At 38.1% G+C, this 18,174-nt stretch overlaps 1 protein-coding gene across 1 annotated transcript in view; it reads left to right on the top strand.

The window, feature by feature from the left end:
• The window catches only part of lrfn5a (leucine rich repeat and fibronectin type III domain containing 5a), a 168,684-nt gene that overhangs the window by 127,916 nt on the left and 22,594 nt on the right, over positions 1-18,174 (top strand). Inside the window, exons 3-8 of the mRNA XM_074692287.1 lie at positions 4,108-4,331; positions 8,014-8,142; positions 8,280-8,460; positions 9,021-9,176; positions 11,453-11,712; positions 13,565-14,032. Coding sequence (XP_074548388.1) covers positions 4,135-4,331; positions 8,014-8,142; positions 8,280-8,460; positions 9,021-9,176; positions 11,453-11,712; positions 13,565-14,032 — 1,391 coding nt within the window. The 5' untranslated portion in view covers positions 4,108-4,134. The remainder of the gene's footprint in view (positions 1-4,107; positions 4,332-8,013; positions 8,143-8,279; positions 8,461-9,020; positions 9,177-11,452; positions 11,713-13,564; positions 14,033-18,174) is intronic.

Here is an 18,174-nt window from a genome sequence, read left to right on the forward strand (position 1 = left end):
GCACTTTTAAGCACAGCTGCATGTCACATAACCTTTGTGATGTTATATGAACCCTTTTACTTTACTTATAACCCATACAATGGTCTTGATTTTTGGGGTGTATCATAAGGCATATTTTGGTTACACTGACTCAATTCTGAATCCCTGCTCTGCAGCGGAGAAGCTCCATTTATGGGGGCCTCATTAGACGTTCAACCTGGGACAATAACTGGTCTAAAACAGCATATCCACCTGTGCAGTAGCCCTCTTGCCTAACTTGTATGTGGATGCATATAATGGGATGTCTATGACGTCTTTTTGCTCTTAACTCATCCTAAATAGTGTTAAATAGTGTCTGTGATATGATTTACCATGATCTCAATGAAGGCCTTTAGCCAAAACATGTTGAAGTAGTTGTGTTGACATAAGGTTAGTATGCATTTTAGTTAAACAGAGCTCTATAAGGGAACTAATGGAGGACAGTACTATTGCCTCAACCGATTGGCTAATCCAGTGGTTGAAATTTTTTACCTAAAGTCACGAGCTGTCAATTGCTTCAGCTGAATGCATTTGCCAGATCAAATCCAACTCCACCGTCATGCACTACTTACATATACAATCATTTTTGCTTCATTAGAGGTGAAATGAGACCTGACAGTTGCTGTTAACCTGTCTGTGAATGTGTGACAGTAGCAGATGACAGTTCATACTCCACAGTAAACACAGAAACCAGTTAGCATAGCAAGCGGTAGTACGATAATAATGGCTGCCCTTCCTTCTATTGCAGAGCTGTGATTGACTCTGGCCTTTTTGCATGTCTAAGAATATGATAGAGATTTTTGCCTATTATTACATCCTCATGCACACACCAGGGTGATCATGGTTGAACATATTTTTTTGTGAAGGCAGATCAGTGTTTCCCACAGGATTTTAGGAGACTGTGGTGGGGGAGTCTCTGACCCTCGGCGGTTTTAATGTGTGTGTACGTTTTTAAGCGCGATGTATCGCCCTTACAGTAAGTGCAGTGTGGGACCATGGACATGAACGTACACTGATAAATAAGAACTTACAAAGGCATATCAGAAATATTTTCAATTTGATTCAGAAACAAAACCAAAAACTCACTCTCTCACAATATTTTGAACAATTTACTGAACAACATTTCAACAACAGGTTATTTACACTATTTCCATGATCTGTGATCCGTTATCAGGCTACTGAGACTGTAGCCTTCCCTTATTCTCTCACCTGAGTTAACGAGGTGTGTGTTTGAAGCTGATGAAGAAAAGAGAGCACCAGGATGTGAGTAGGTGGAAGGGAAGCAAAGTAGAAACCCTTTATATTGTTTTAACATCTTAAAAAAATATTTTTTGGGATAAAGGGTCTGATTACGATTCTTCTTCTCTCTGCTCCCTTATTTGGATTTGGGAGTGTAGTGTTTTCATTCTGTTTTTTTTCTATAGTGACTGCTGAAAATAGTCTAAATGAATAAAGATTCCTAAATTTGCTGCGGCCCACTTCATCACAAAATGAAGCCTAAATCAATGCAAGATCATTTTCTGACTGATATTTCCTGATATTTCTGTGTATCTGACTTTGAGAGAAATTCATCTTCCTCCATGCTCTCTCCGTCTGTGGTGTTCACCGTCTTACGCTGACGTCAGTACAAAAATCGCAGTAGCACATGGCTACTTAATATGCACGTACTGATTTGCATTGACCATATATAGTTACGTTCGGGCACGCTGAAGGAGGGAAAGGAGGCGTGCTCACCACATTCAAGCTTTTCTCGTCCCGGTGTGATTTATCACGGAGAATAGCGTGCAGCCGTGTGTACGCAGAGTTTGATAGAATGTTGGTCGTATCCACGTTTTGCCTTTTCGTCGTAAGTGAAACTTAAGAGGACTTCGCTGTAATAAATGTAGGCCCCAGGAGAGGAGACTATGAAATAATAACCCGCGTCAGCTCGTTGGTATCGTACAGGTAATTGTACTGTGTGCCTGACACTGACTCTGAATGCGCTGTGATAATGAAACTCTTGAACCGAGACGTGCGCGGTGCAGCCGTTCCTCTTCCCAAGAAGGGAGGCAGACAGCGCAGTGAGATACTGTGTCCACGGCCGCAGTTAGCATGGCCGCTAATGCCCAAAAAAGAAGTTACACGTACCTCAGAGTCAGACGCCCCGCTCTAACTTCGCTGGAATCTGGTTCGCGCCAAACGTAACAGGTAAAGAGTGACGTCTACGAGTGTGACCAGTGCGCGCGCACTCTTGTTCTCTTGTTTACGTGCGGTAGGAAAGTACAGCTGTGTAATGGTCTGACAGAGTGACGGATCGTATTTTTGTCTCCATATGAGACTGTGGCGGGGCCAAATGAGACTGTGGCGGGCCGCCACAGTCTCATTAATTAATGGGAAACACTGCAGATACATGACGAGAATATTTATTTTTCCCCAACTTCCAACTGGCTGTGAAATCAAACCTGTCCTTTTTGCCATCCAGGCAGAGTGGAAGGACATTGTGACGTCACATACAAAAAGTCAGTGTTATAAAAGTTGTAATATTTTGGTGATTTCACAGCTTAGTTGGTTTTAAATGAAACAAAAACATTTCTTTTTTCCAACCTTAGCTGTGTGCCTCACATTGGGAGGGAATCACAGTCTGCTGAGAGCTGTTCCTGTTTTAGAGCCATTCATCAGTGCAGCTTGTTATGTGCTGTTTCTTTTAATACTTTTGCACTACTGAATCATCTTGTGACATGAACCACGGATAAGCGTATAAACAGTAATTAGGATAACTGGCTTAATGGTTGGCTTCGCAAACATATTTCTCTCTGGCATTAACCAATTGTTATTTATTGTTTTGTTTTTGTTTTTTTCTTTTTTTTTGTCTGTTTGTGTGAAAGTTGACTCCAAAAACTTTGTTTACAGCCACTTCTTCTCTGCTTATTGATGTCTATCATTTTTGACAAATCAGTCAGAGTTTAATTACAAGTACAATGAAAAGTAGGCTTCACCACAAAGAGTAAAATATGAGCTTTTGCTCAGTTTAAGTCATAAAATGAAAAGTGAAAAAGGAAAGCGTTTGGTCGTGACTGTCCCCTCAGATAATTTTAGGCTTCATTGATAATGATAACTACTTATGGGCTTTTCTCTCCTTCTCCCCAGACCATCAGTTAGAATTAAAACAAAGAAAGCTTTATGAAACTTTCATTTTAAATAACCCTGTTTAATTTTGTCTTGCACCATAATTCCAACTCCAAAGGTTACCGACAGGATGAGTCACTGGACCCAGCTGTCTTTTGTGTGTGTGTGTGTGTGTGTGAATAGGAATTAGACTTTTTTGCGTGCGTGTTTTAGGTGTGCATGTGTTTGCACTGTGATCCCGTTAATCCCGATTCTCCTGTGTCCTTCAAGCCCCAATCAAGGTTGTCATTAATGAGCATTTTCTCTCTCCCTGACGCGCCCTCCCTGCTCTGCCTCTCACTCTAAACCTCTCCTAATTAACTACAAGCACTGCAGCTTACTAATGATGACTGAAAACGTGTGTATGCTTGTGTGTATGTGTGTGTGTGTTTGGAGGCATGTACACTGCTGAGCAATAAATGATCCCTCCCTGGTTTGATTAGTGATGCCTGGCAGAGTTGGTTGTGTTTCAACTCAAAGGTCTTTAGGTTTATCTATTTCAGTTGGGTAATGAAGTTTTATTCACTAATGTACAAAAGTGTTTTAAATGGGTCATTTCAAAGTCGCTCCTCTACATATTGCACTTATCACTCTGCATTCAAAGTAGCATACAGTTTGCTTGATAAAGGAGGAAGTGCCATGGATAATAAGTAGTCCATTAGTCTGCTGTAGCTAAATACCAAACACTGGAGATCACTGTAAACACTGTGAAGTTGACTGACACAGCAAACTGGAAGGTATCCAAAGACAGTTTGGAAAAACTGGAGATGATTTCCAAGCTGCTCTCTTGAAAACGAAATGCTTTTTTCTGACTCTCCTTCCCTGTGTTATATGATTATACAATCCTTATATTCGCCCAGTTTCTCACTGAGCACACAGGTCCAATTTCATTAACATCTCCATTTCTCTCCGTCTCTCTTTGTCTCTGTCTGTCTCATTTTACAGGTGTCGTGTCCGGGTGGGGTGGTAACGATGGAGAGGCTGTTGCTGTGCATGATGCTGGCGGTTGCCATGGCTGTGCGGGCGCAGATCTGCCCAAAGCGCTGCGTGTGTCAGATCCTGTCACCCAATCTGGCAACCCTCTGTGCCAAGAAAGGTCTACTTTTTGTGCCGCCGAACATTGATAGGCACACAGTGGAGCTGCGGCTGGCCGACAACTTTGTCACAAGGTAACTGTCACATCAATGCTGCTGCTGCTACTTCTTACCTGTGCAATTTTCAGTTTTCACAATACATTGGTTGCAAACAGCTTCAGTCAACATCTACAAAGATAAGGCTGTAACCTTCTGACATTGTCATTTGTACTGTTTTGTATTATTGATAAAAGTAAAACACAACTGTTGCTTATTGTTTCTTAAGCGAGGCATGCTGAGGCCTATAGTAGCTCCCATGACTTCAAATAATCTTGTCTACAGTGCCAAGTGCAACTGTGAGACTCAAACAGCTACTTAAAAAAAAGCATGTCTATATTTACTGTTTGTGAAAGTATTGCACTGATCATTGAAGATAAGTGCATACTGTGTTTACCAGCACTACATTGCCTATCAGCTGTTGGAAAATGCACACTTGTGAGGCCTCACTGTTTTGTCTGGTGGAATGGTGTTTTTTTTTTTTTTTCTTATAGGTTTTTTTTTGATGTTCAAAGTGTCAAAAGCAGACAGGAAAAATGTATTTATTTTCCATTGTAAAGATAAACAAAGAGTAAAAGGACAGAAAGGGCCTGTGTCCACTGGCAGCATCTGTTTTCCATACAGAAGCAATACAGTTCAGTGTTTACAGAGCTCAACACCAGAAGCACACTGAAGGCCTGTACTTTGTCACTAATAGCTCTCTTGATTAAAATAATTATAATAGAAGATAAATAAATTAACTTGTAAACAGCTGTGTTCTTCGTTGTAACTTTTCCTTCATTGATAAATCATGTTTAAAAAGTTGTGGAATATATTGACAACAACTATGGCAGAGAGATGGCTCTGTGGTTCTTAGCACTTTTTGTTGTTTGTTTCAAGAATTGTGACTTATTCAAGGGTAAAGTTTCTAGGTCTAGAGATGCTAATGGGATTTTTTTTATTTTTTACAGAAAAAAAATCTTGGCAGAAAAATAGATAAGATAAACTAATGGAACAGAAATAGGAAAAACAGAATTAAAAGTCAGTCAGTGGGTGAAATAAGTGCCAAGACAATGTTTATAAGCTAGCAACAGTCAGCGCCATTAAGTAAAAAAAAAAAAAAGAAAAAAAAAAACAACTTTATGGCATGGAAGAGTTGAACACTGTCAGTACTTAAAACACTGTCAGTGGACACAGACCTTTGATCCAGAATTGTTTTAGTTTGTTCCAAACAGAAACAGTATTTCAATGTATTCAAATTTGGCTTCCACCCCAAAATTGAATTCTTGATACGGTTAAAACCAGAGATTTTTTCCCTGAGCCGTTTATCATTTTTCCATGTCAGCCGCACGCTACAATTGATTTGGTCTGTGCACTATGTAAGCTATATCACTTTTTGCTATTCAAGCTGCATCACTCAGAAATGTCAATTCTATGCATAATATGCCTACACTTGTAACGTCATGATAACTTTGACAAATTAAGACAAGAAAAAAATCTGTCATTTGTTGCAAAACAACAGAGCAGATCACATCAAGCTTTTCACAATACTAAATTGGTTCCACACATTGTAAGATAGAATAGAATAGAATAGAATAGAATAGAATAGAATAGAATAGAATAGAATAGAATAGAATATTCTTCTATTGATCCCCCCTAGGGGAAATTTTTTGTCACTGTAGCTCACAAAACAGTGCAACAATGCAATAACAATAAAATAGAATAATGACAATAAGAATATGAAATTAGAAATTTAAAGAAAAAAACTACCATTTATATATTTTTATATAAGAGCAAGATATATACAAAGATTGGTTATTGACAATGAAAAGCACTTGAAAATGAGAATTTACAGTGAGTACTGGAATGATGTGCATGTGTTAAAGTTTTCAACTGAACAAAAAATAGAAAAACTTTGATATTTGAAAGTACATAACTGTTTCCTATAAACTCAAAATATAGATACTGCCAATTTTTTTGTCAAAAAGGAAAGGTCCTCATCTGGCAGTAGAATTAAATTAAAAATAATTCAGGTGGTTAAAAAGCAAATCCTTTCAGGCTTCAGAGGACACTGTGGCAGCTCAAGGCTGTCTCAATAACATTGCAGTTCAAGACCTCGATTCTCTGGATGGTGTCAAAGAAATGTTTAAAATCAAAAATATGAATGAGCTGCCCAGGATTGCAAATCTTTTTTTTTTAAATCTTTAGACTTTTGCAGATAAAATAATTCAATAATTCAATAAAATCTCATTTAAAAATCTCTCATTACACCAGTCAAGGCTCTGGGTTATGTGGTTACGCCTGATTGGAGGACAGGTTGGCTTTCTTTGTTTTAGACTTTGCTCCCTTCACTTACTCAGTCACTCTTTCTTCCAGCTCCTGGCAGTCCATCAAATAGGATACTGCTTATTTCCATGAGCAGGTATCTGCTGAGCAAAGCAGAATACAAATATGAGGGACAAGATCTCTGCTGTTGAAAGCAGTCTGTCTCTTTACTTGTTGTACAAGAGGCATTGACCAGAAAGATAGGAGCTGAAACCAGGCAATACAGAAGACAATTATTTTACTCTCTATTTCAGAATTTAGTTTCTAATATCAGTACTATTTTTGAACCATAGTGAACAGGGAAAGAAAGAAAACAGCTTTTTTTTTATTTTTATTTTTTTATACTTTCCTCCTATGATCTTGGAGCCTCCGACCACCAAAAAAGTCGCTAGATTTGTTGCTAGTTGCTTTTCTCTAATTTTCTCGCTGGGGGGTCCAGAAAGTCAGAATCAGAATGAGCTTTATTCGCCATGTATTTCCAGAATACAAGGAATTTGACTTCGGTTAAAGCTGCACTCTCTTGGTACAATTGTTGTGAATAGAAAAGCACAGCAAAACACTAAATATTAAAAAAGTAGAAACAATAGAACCTAAGTAGTAGAGAAAATAATAATTATGCAATATTAAAATAAACAACTTTGAATGGAGTAGAATAAAGATATATACACAATTTAAGTTAAAAAGTTTAAAAAGTAGTGCACTGAGTAGACATGCCGCTAAAAGTCTCTAAAAATAGCAACAAAGTCGCTAAGTTGGCAACACTGGTTGCTCCCATAGGTGTCAAAAGAAGCTGCTTGGGATTGGCTGAGAATTCTTTTTTTCTGTTTATTTATTTTTTTTTTTTTATTGGCTTCCTTTTTTTTGCGCTAAATTTGTCATGGTAGTGAATTTACCAAATTGGGCTAACACTGAATGCTTCATCGAAGAACACTTACTAGTCATCAGAACTGACAGACAGTGTAAAGCAGTGGTCCCAAACCCTCAAGACGTGGACTGGTACTGGTCCGTGGGTCAGTTAGTACCGGGCTGCACAGAAAAAACACTAAACTTACATTATTTCAGTTTGATTTATTATCTGATACTGAATTATGTTTTATTTTGCAACATGACCGGATTCTCTCTGTCATACCCGTCTATGACTCATTATTGACACTAAACCCCCCCAAGCTAGCAAAATGGACAAAAAACAAACATATTTGGAAAGTTTCTTTTGGCAGGGTAAAAGAGCCAGCGAGGAGACAGAAGAAGAGCCGGTCTGTGAAAATATTGTCTGACATTAAACCGAGGCGCAAAAAAGGTTGGGGACCGCTGGTGTAAAGGGCAAAACTCACAGGAAAGAAGAGTAGTGACTCAAATGCTTGTTCCTGTTACTGGAAAATGGTGGATACCAATGTCTTGTTTCCCTTTGTGTTTTCAGTGTGAAGAGGAAAGACTTTGCAAACATGACACGGCTGGTAGACTTAACATTATCCAGAAACACCATCTCCTACATCACACCTTATGCCTTTTCTGATTTGGAAAACCTCAGAGCGCTTCACCTCAACAGGTATGTTTGAATCTAACCCTGAAGATCTGCATGTATATGTGATAATAAAGGTATTACATGAGATCCTCTTTGAAAAAAGACTGCACAAGGGAGAGGGTTTTAGATTTTAAAGGATTCTCTGTTTCTTTCATCTACAGTAACAGACTGACAAGGATAGGTAATGATACATTCAGCGGGATGTCGAAGCTTCACCACCTGATTCTGAACAACAACCAGCTGGTGCTCATCCACCAGGGAGCGTTCAACGACCTGCTGGCGCTGGAAGAATTAGACCTCAGCTACAATAACCTGGATTCTATTCCTTGGGAGGCCATCCAGGTCAGGATCTATTTAAACTGGCAGGCAAACTGTAGTGCTGGAGGCCTTTACAAAGCCATACCCCAGCATAATAGATAGCCCATTAAACGTCGGGCAATTATATAAAATTCAAATAATGAGGTCTTAAAGCCTTTTGGGTTTGAGCTGTCTATTCATTGACTCCACATTGAAAATCTTCTTCAGTCAGACGGTCAATAAAACCCTTTCAATTTCAAAGCAGTTTTAGAGCTGACACTTGCATTTTACCTGTACTCTGTGCCAGAAAACAAGCTATTTTATAAATGTATTATGGATGTCTGGGCCTCTGTGGATCTGCTTTAAAAAGTTTGCTGGAACTTTAGATGAATAAGCACAAAAAGTCTCCAGAGATGGGTGTGATGAATCGATGCAGTGTGGGGTAATTTGGGGAACAGCCATTTTCAACATCAATATGCTAACACTGTTTATTTATCATCACTGCTCGACATTGAAGGTCAGTAACTTAAACCCCTCGTGTCTGAATCACATCACATCAAGAGAATAATCCAGACTTCTGTTTTCCCTCTCTCTCATTCCTGCAGAGAATGACGAGCCTCCACACGTTGAGTTTAGACCACAACATGTTGGACTTCATCCCAGAGGGGACATTTTCCCTGCTGCAGAAGCTTAACCGACTGGATGTCACCTCTAATAAACTCCAGAAGCTGCCACCAGACCCGCTTTTCCAGCGAGCACAGGTACTCTCAGAGATTTCATGAATATAACCTCAAAAAGGGACAAAGTGCTTTTTCAGACTTTGAGATGCCCTTGTAGCTTTGTCTGATTACCTCCAACCAAGGAGTTTATGATTTTGGGAGAGTTTGTTTGTTTATGAACAGCATAACTCAAAAAGTAACAAATGGATCTTGATGAAATTTTCAGGAAATGACCAAAATGGGATAAGGAAAAAGTTATTAGATTTTGGAGGTGATCTGGATCACCATCTGGATCCAGGACTTTTTTAAAGGACTCTTTATCATTCTGAGATAGGGCTGTTTTCACTATATATGCACATATTATGTGTACAGAACTCCATGATAAATGGTTGGAATGCTTTGCAAAGCAATGCAAGAACAGGTCACCATAATTTCTGACTGATGTTAAAGTACAGTCCAGATCCTACCAATATTCTGGATACTAAGATCTGGAATATGAATAATGTTCTGGGTCATAATTTCCAACACTGTCAGGTAACAAATTAAGGTACAAACCTGCAACTACCACCAAATTGTAGCAGACAGTCTGCTGAAAGGGAGTATAACAAAAAATAATGTATATCAGAATCAGAATCACCTTTATTCGCCAAGTATCTTCAAGAATACAAGGAATTTGACTCTGGTTTAAACCGTAGTCTCTAAGTACAATTACTGTGAATTTATAAAAACACTTAATATTTCTAAAGTAGAAAAAAATGGAACTTATCCAGTAGGAAAAAATAATTATAGTAATATTAAATAAAGAACTTTGTAAAAAGATTTTTTTTTTTTTGTTACACTGGTATTATTGTGTAAGAATGCTTCACTTTAGCTGCTGTCTCTGTGAGACTTCCTGATTAACAAACTCTCCTTCCTTCTGAGTGGCCAATCCTATGGACGCCTCTCGGGGTCAGAGCTATGGGCAGACCTTGGTGTTTGAGGCCCGTGCCTCCATCTTGTCATGAAATTCTTTAGAGCTAACCTGTGACTCAAAATCATTTTCTCTCAGTTGAAAGGTCGAGGGTTTGATCCCAGCTCTTGCAGTCACATGCAAGTGTGTGGTATGGATGGGTGAAATGACCAGTGGTGTGAAGTGTTTTGAGTGGCCACACAGATAAGAAAAGCACTCAAGAAGTACTGGTCCGTTTGCCTTAATTTCAGCAAATCTTGTGCAGAATACATGATAATTTTTTAGCAGTTTACAAACAGATGCAGTTGCAGTCTGAAAATCCGACGCATGGACATCCAGCACTGTTTAAAACACAGAAAAGCATTATAGCCCCTCTTTAAAAATCCAACAACAAGAAAGCTTACGACCCTTCAACAGAACTGGAAATAGAAATTTACTGAATTCAAGTCACAAGTTTTAATTATACACACCTGATTAAAATCTTGAGACAAATTTAAAAGTCACACAAATTAACATTTTGCATTGTTGGATTTTGGTTTTCAAAGGCTGTGCTCTTAAACATTTGTTCTGCTGATCAGTTTCACTCCTAGGTATGGGTACCTGTCACATTTGAAATGATACAGTACCGATGCCTGGTACCTGGTAAATGGTTCCAGTACTCAACAGTACCAATTTTTGGTACTTTTTTGTGTTTATGTGGGAAAGAATATTGATTTGTTTAGGAATATTTCTTTTCAGTTTAACATGTTTTATTCTTAAATATATAACCTTGAAATGCTGTGTTAATGTCCAGCATGGAAAAATGCCTACTCTTCCACTCCCTCACAGTCACAATGATGCATTTAGGTACCTAAACATGGTACCTTTTGATTTTACATGACTTGGTACCTGGTACTTTTGACTGAATTTGGTCGGTATCCATTAAAGTACCTAATCAGGTACCCATCCCTACTCACTCCCATTTCTCATTTTTAAATTTAACAAACTTATAACCTTTTTAAGACCCAACAATAGAAAAAAAAAAAAAAACAAAACATAAATTTGTGCAATTATTTAACTGGTCTTAAAATTTTGAACTTTAGCTTAGGCAGAGGGACAACAGATTTATGATGTGTTCCTTTAATTTTATGGCCATTGTGGTATAATTTACAACTGACATTGATTATGCTATATAAATGGAAAGAAAATGATCAACTCTACGCTCAAGCTCTTATAAACAAATACTTAAACAGCCAATGACAATAAAGAGAGTAATGATACTGATTTAATAACAACATCTGAATGTGTGGAACCAAGTGTTTTGCCCGGTGTTTCTGGACAGGAACATTTAACATGGCTAATAACTGTTTACACCGTCTCACACTTCCAGGTCCTGGCCACTTCAGGGATCATGACCTCCACGTCTTTTGCCCTGTCATTTGGCGGGAACCCTCTCCACTGTAACTGTGAGCTCCTGTGGCTGCGGAGACTGAACAGGGAGGATGACCTGGAGACGTGTGCGTCCCCCCAGCACCTCTCTGGCAGATACTTCTGGTCCATTCCTGAAGAGGAGTTCCTCTGTGAACCTCCTCTCATCACCAGATACTCCCATGAGATGAGGGTGCTTGAAGGGCAGAGAGTTGCACTCAGGTATCTGATTTTACTGAGATGAACAGAAAATATTACAAAGACAAGCAACTAAGTGTCATTATATCCATCCTTAAACAATCTTCACTCATTTTTAACCACATACCTAAAGAGAAATTAATGAAAATACTCAGACTGACAGAGTTTTTATTGTAAATTGTGTTCCCAAGCTGCTCAGGGATACATGAAACACATTTCAATGTCTACTGAAGCTGAAGATAAAGAAATCAGGCAAAGATCTTAAGGAGGATGAAAGTAAATCAAGACAACAACAGGCCTTAGAGCTGATGATTACTTCATTTGCATATATATTGGTCACACACTTCCAATCATGATAGATGTTGTGTTTTCAAATATGGAATAATAATGAAACTGAGTAAAGAAAGGCTAAGGAAATCAATCAGATGCCATTATCCTGTTTCCTTTGGTGCGTCTTGTCCTCGCCTCATATGGAAGGTATAAGTAGAGATAATCAGGTTCAAGTGACCTGAAATTTTCATCTATTTCAACGTCCCATTCAGTGCTTTGAACTGCATGCACAGATGCCCCGCTGACATATTCATTGGACCTGTTTTTTTTTTCTTTCTGATAAGGGCCTGTTCTTTGGATTGGATAGAAAATACAGTATCCTGTTATTTTCAGAACTATAAACAGTTATAAAAAACAGCTCAGTTACTTTCATTAACTTTAAAGGTGAAGCTGCTTCCTCCTTTAAAAATGTTAACTAATGATCACACTACCAGACAACAGACAACAGTCATGCAATTCATCTTAAATTAAAAACAAAAAAGGAATACAGTAGTTTCACAGCTCTTATTTGACAATATGTTTGCCAGTGTCCTTAAAAAAGTAATCTGATCACTGATTACTCCTTTAAAAGTCACTTAGTTACTTCACTGATTACTTGATTTTATAAGAAACTAAGTAAAATTATAAGTTACTTTGTTAGTTACATTTAGCTGTTGTCAACGACACCCCTTGCAACTGTCTCATAGAGCAACTATAATGAAATATAATGTCAACCTTTGGTTTAAAAAAAATATGCAGATATTATTGGTAGTTTTGACATACGTACTTCACAAAATAAATTACTAAAAATAAAATAAAATAAATTAAAATAAATGAATAAAATAAAATGAATTAATTAATAATTTAATTTAAAAAAAATCTTTCATTTTTTTGCAAATTCATATATTTTTATAATTATGTATATATAATTAAAAAAAATATATGAATTTGCAAAAAAAAAAAATTGAAAGAATTCTTGAATTGGATACCATATATTGACAATATTTCTCAACTCATCATTTTTTGTTGTTTACCAATTTCTTTTCCATATTAAGCATGTATATTGCTGGCTTGTGGCAGTTAAATTAATCCATCCTCTGTAAGAAAAATAAAAATTCTTCATTTCAATAATTGTTTTTGTAAAGCTACAAGAAGCCACTTCAAAAGAGTGAAAGAGCTGCATGAGGCTCCAGAGCCACAGGTTGCAGAGCCTTGATCTCGATCTTTTATCAGTGTAAAAGTGAAATCTCATATATATAAATCTCATATCTCATATATAGGTGCTTTTGTGTCCCAGTGGGTTATAGAAAGATATGTTGGTGGTCAAAATGTGCTACAGATTCGGTTACCGTTGTAATTCAAAGACTTGACCTCTGTATAAGAAAAATTCTAAATTGAACCCATGTTTACACCAGAAACCCTCATTATGTTCACTCCTTTTTATCTCCCAGTCTGAGAGAGAACGTATGGAGAACCCAGGAATCAGCCTTGAGCAGTTTCCTCCTCCTGCACACATGACCTCATTCTGTCCAGTGACTGATATTTCTGCGCTGCGTTTTCCTCACAGGTGTAAAGCCAGAGGTGACCCAGAGCCAGCCATCCACTGGATCTCTCCTGAGGGAAAGCTGGTATCCAACTCCTCAAGAACACTGGTCTACACTAATGGGACGCTGGACATCCTCATCAGCACTGTGAAAGACACAGGCTCCTTCACCTGCATTTCCTCCAACCCTGCTGGTGAAGCCCATCAAACAGTGGACCTGGTGATTATCAAACTCCCTCACATCTCCAATAACACCAACAACATCCAGGAGCCTGATCCAGGATCGTCCGACATTTCCACGTCAACCCGAGGCGGGGCCAATGGGAGCAATGTGACGGGAGACGTGAAGGGTGGTGTGGATAAGAGGGTGGTGACAGCTGAGGCTACGTCATCAACAGCCCTCATCAAGTTCAACTTCCAGAGGACTATTCCCGGCATCAGGATGTTCCAGATACAGTACAACGGGAGCCAAGATGACTCACTGGTTTACAGGTAACACTTCGTCACCTTTTAACACATTAGAGTCTGACTGTTCTCTCAATGAAAGCTGAACCATATGTGGCCAACGTGGAGGTAGAGTATTACCAGAGTCTGAGCTGTATGGATAAGATTACAGGGGATGGGATGCAACTTTAATTATCCTGTTGGGATCCTGTCACTACTCGTGCACAACAAGGTTTCCACAAAGGGCACTCCAAGAGCTTTACCAGGATGCTTGAAGAGCTCATGACGGGCACTTGGCGGGGGCTACACTAGATGTTTCAGGGACGCTGAGAGATTTTAACAAGGGCACTACAAGGAAGAGGAGAACGATGAGTGTGCTTCAGTGCTTCGCTCCAACTAAAATTTTGGTTACAGGTAGAACAATCACTACAAAGAAAGACACTTCAGAGAAACAGCGAATGAAAATAAGTAAAAGACTGTTTGGTTTGGAAATCAGTTTTTAAAAACAAGTTCAGTTTTCATTCCTAGAGATGAACAACAGCAAGCTTTCTTCTTTAACCCTCAGGGGTAATCAGGGACATTTTTGTCCTTTCAGTTAACATTTTACTCAGTTCTTTCTTAATTTTGTTGTGTTACCACATAGAGAGAAATTTTGATATTTTTATTTATTTATTTTTTTATCCATGCAAAATCTTAAAATTAAAGTTTCAAATATTTCCAGAGGTAACTAATACACGTGGGGCAAATCAACACCCCTTCAAGGCTATAATAGGACAAAAATGTCATCTACCAAAAACTTCTTTAAAAATGTAACAGATTAATATTTTTGTATTACTTTTTCCTCAAATCAATCAACTTTAATCCCTGGGATATATATCAAATATTGAATAATTTTAGTGTTTCAACCCTTTTAATGCCCATCCAATAACATGAAGTCACCAGTTTTATTTTTAAAATTACACACAAAATTCGTTACTTTCCATATGATAAATGTTAAGAGGCTAGGAATTTATTTATTTATTTAGAGGAACAAAATGATAAAACTGATTTTTTGATATACATGTCACAAATAAAAAAACTGATTTTAATGTTTTTTTTACTTTTTTTTTGTCAGTGTCAGTTTCTTAATTTACTTCCCTTTTTCAAAATTAAAGGACAAAAAGATTAGAAAAAAATAAACTTGTTTTGTTTTTTTAACAATTTTTGAAGGGGAGATTTTGGTCCTCTTGTGTTTTGAAAGGGTAGTAAGTTTAAATTTGACTGTGAAAAAAATTAACAATGCATCAAAATCAGTTTTATTACCATTTAAATAAATGTTAGATCCATATTCATATATATATATATATGACAAAAAAACAGCCTTCTAAGATTTATTGTATGGAAAACAACTTATTCTATGCGTAATTTTTTACAATAAAAATTATGACCCTCAAATGGACATTTCAAGGGTTAAAATAATAAATAAATAAATAGATATTTGTTATTTTCTAAACACTAAACGGACTAAAATTAGTCCCAAAAAGTAGTAGTCTGTTGTGTCTTATAGCATGTTTTGGTGGAGGACATTTTTGTTCTCTAATATCCTCAAAGGGTTGTAAATACAAGCAACTCTTAAGCATTAAAAACACTGTCTCTGTAGACCATGAAAATTTGTTTTTAAGAATGTTTATAGACTATCTTTTTCTGCTGTACTGCATCAAGGCACAGATGCACATTCATTTCAGAGGAAATTGCACCAAAACAGATTTTTTAAAAGGGCTGGAAAGCAAACGGTGCTGCAAGAAAGTTTGTGATCCCCAGACAAACCGGGCTGCAAGGCAGCACTCGCTCTTGTGCTGACTCACCAGGACGGCCTTGACAGGGAGAGCTGTGCTGGGCTTCTTGACTTTTGCTGTTTGCTCAGGATTACACAGATTACATCGATCTCACAGGGAATGATTGTTATTTGAGCTAAATATTTACTCCAGTGAAATAGAGGGTGGAGGAATTAACAAACACACGGAGCTTTTCGTTGGGAAAAACGTCCGGTATTATCTGCATTTCATATCGCTGCTAATCCTCATACATACTTCATCATCATCAAGAGCTGAGGGAGCATTGAAATTGACCGTCTGGGTCGCGATGATGACAGTGCTTTGGCTTGTTATTAAACTCATCTCTGAAGACTGATTTCAATGCTTTAAAGCTTTGAATCTGATATGCTTGATCTCTCACTGTGGTTCTCTTTCTGTGAAGACGTGAACGTATAATCAAAAAACAGCGATCAGTAGCGTGAGAATCTGGAGGTATTATCCTCCTTTTATATTTCTAATCTCTGTTCATAATTTATCAGCACTTAACCTCATTCAGAGACTGCAGCATAGATGTCTTTCTCTTAAATGTAATGGCATAGCTTTTCACATCAAGATAACTGCTCTCCCTCCCTTTCTCTTTCTCTTCTTTCCATCTTTAAAGGCATCACAAAGCCTTTGAGCGTTTTATGATATTATCTTATAAGAGCATACATAGATACTGAAAACCAAAAGACTCTACGATTCTTTGTGGAAAGTGTTCAGTTGGAACTCATAGTGGCCAAAAACAATCCTGTAGGGCCACGAAGGATAAGTGGTTAAAAAGTCTTTTATGACCCAACGCTCACACACTTAAAGTCTTTCCTGTCTTTTTATCCTCCTCTGCTCCCTCTGGCTCTCTTGTCCTCTGTTTTCCTCCGATATTAAGTGCCGAAGTCATTTTTGTTTTTCCTGGTGTTATTTTGCAGCCCTCTTGTCTTTAGATAGCCAATTGATTTCCATTCAACACCTCCGCTGGCACAAAGAAGCAACCCATTGATTCAGCTTTTTTTTTTCATTACCCAAACACAGAGAAGATGAGAAAAGAGACAGTGACGGAGGAAGAGGGAAAAAAGGAGAGAAGCAAATGGCAAGTGGGGAAAAGAGGAAGGGAGGGGAAAGAAAGACAGACAGGCAGGAGAAGACCGGCCCTATTGTCACAGACAGGAGTCTTACATTCAAGTTCAGTAAGAGCTTATTGATTTGCTGCACACTGACATCTCTGAAACCCCCACAATGCTTTTGGGCATAGGGACAGATGCTAAATGTATTTTCATAGCATGAATTCGGCTCTCTGTGTAAACAGATGGATGAGAGAGTGACGGTTTATAGCTTTTACAGGCGTATCCTCCAGATCATGTTGACCTCTTGGATATATAATACTCTGCGCATCTCAATTGCCATAGTTGTATAACTTGATTCTGTATTGATCCAGCCACGAAGACCCAGCCCACCTCTGCTCCCAGCGGGAAGTCGGTGTCAGCTGCAGAGCAGTACTGCTGCAGCTCACAGGGATTCAGTGTCTTGCTCAAGGACACTTGAAACCAGCAGATGTTTACTGATACAGTACCGCTGTTTTAACACCAGTTTGCCTGCTTAAGTATTATATTTCCTTTAGACGGCAGGCCTACTGCCCAGTCTGACACTGTAGTAACGCCCTCTGAACATTTACTGAAGTGTAAATAATCACCTTCAGCATCTCGGTGCCATGCTGGGAAGTTTATTAAGGAAGGTAGAATAAAGGTTATGACACCAAAGTAGCTAAAGCAGAGAATATTTTCATTAAGCTTCTTTAAAGCCAATTGTGTCCCTTATAGAGATGGGTACCTTTGACATGTGAAACGATATGGTACCCTTTATATAACCTTGCAATGCTGTGTTCATGTCCAGTAAGAAAAATCGCCTACTCTTCCAGTCCCCCACAGTCAATGATGCATTTAGGTACCTAAACGTGATACCTTTTGATTTTACGTGAATCTGGACTAGAGATAGACCAATGTGTTTTTTTCAGGGCCAATACTGATACAGATTATTTGTTATTAATTTGCAAATGAAAATATTGGTGTCAAAATTTTGAATAGTACGAACTCCGACACATAACTGCATCCAAATACCTTTAAGCATGAGTTTATTAAACAGCTCCCAGGCTAAGCAGCATGTTTTATAAAGTTAAATGAAAACATTAAAAAAAATAGCTAAAGTTTTCCAAAATTTCAATACAACTGCAATTACAGTAATAAATGCACTGCTGATTGGCTGTTACCAAAGCCATGGCTCTGCTTGTAACCAATCAGATGCTACTGTGGGTGGGACAGTGCTGGAGATTCAGTAGTGACTGCAGACAGCGGAGTTTTGAATTTG

The sequence above is a fragment of the Halichoeres trimaculatus genome, unplaced genomic scaffold, assembly GCF_033239565.1.
Source record: "Halichoeres trimaculatus isolate MK-OKI-2021-1 unplaced genomic scaffold, fHalTri1.1 fHalTri1_scaffold_17, whole genome shotgun sequence".
Classification (NCBI taxonomy): domain Eukaryota; kingdom Metazoa; phylum Chordata; class Actinopteri; order Labriformes; family Labridae; genus Halichoeres; species Halichoeres trimaculatus.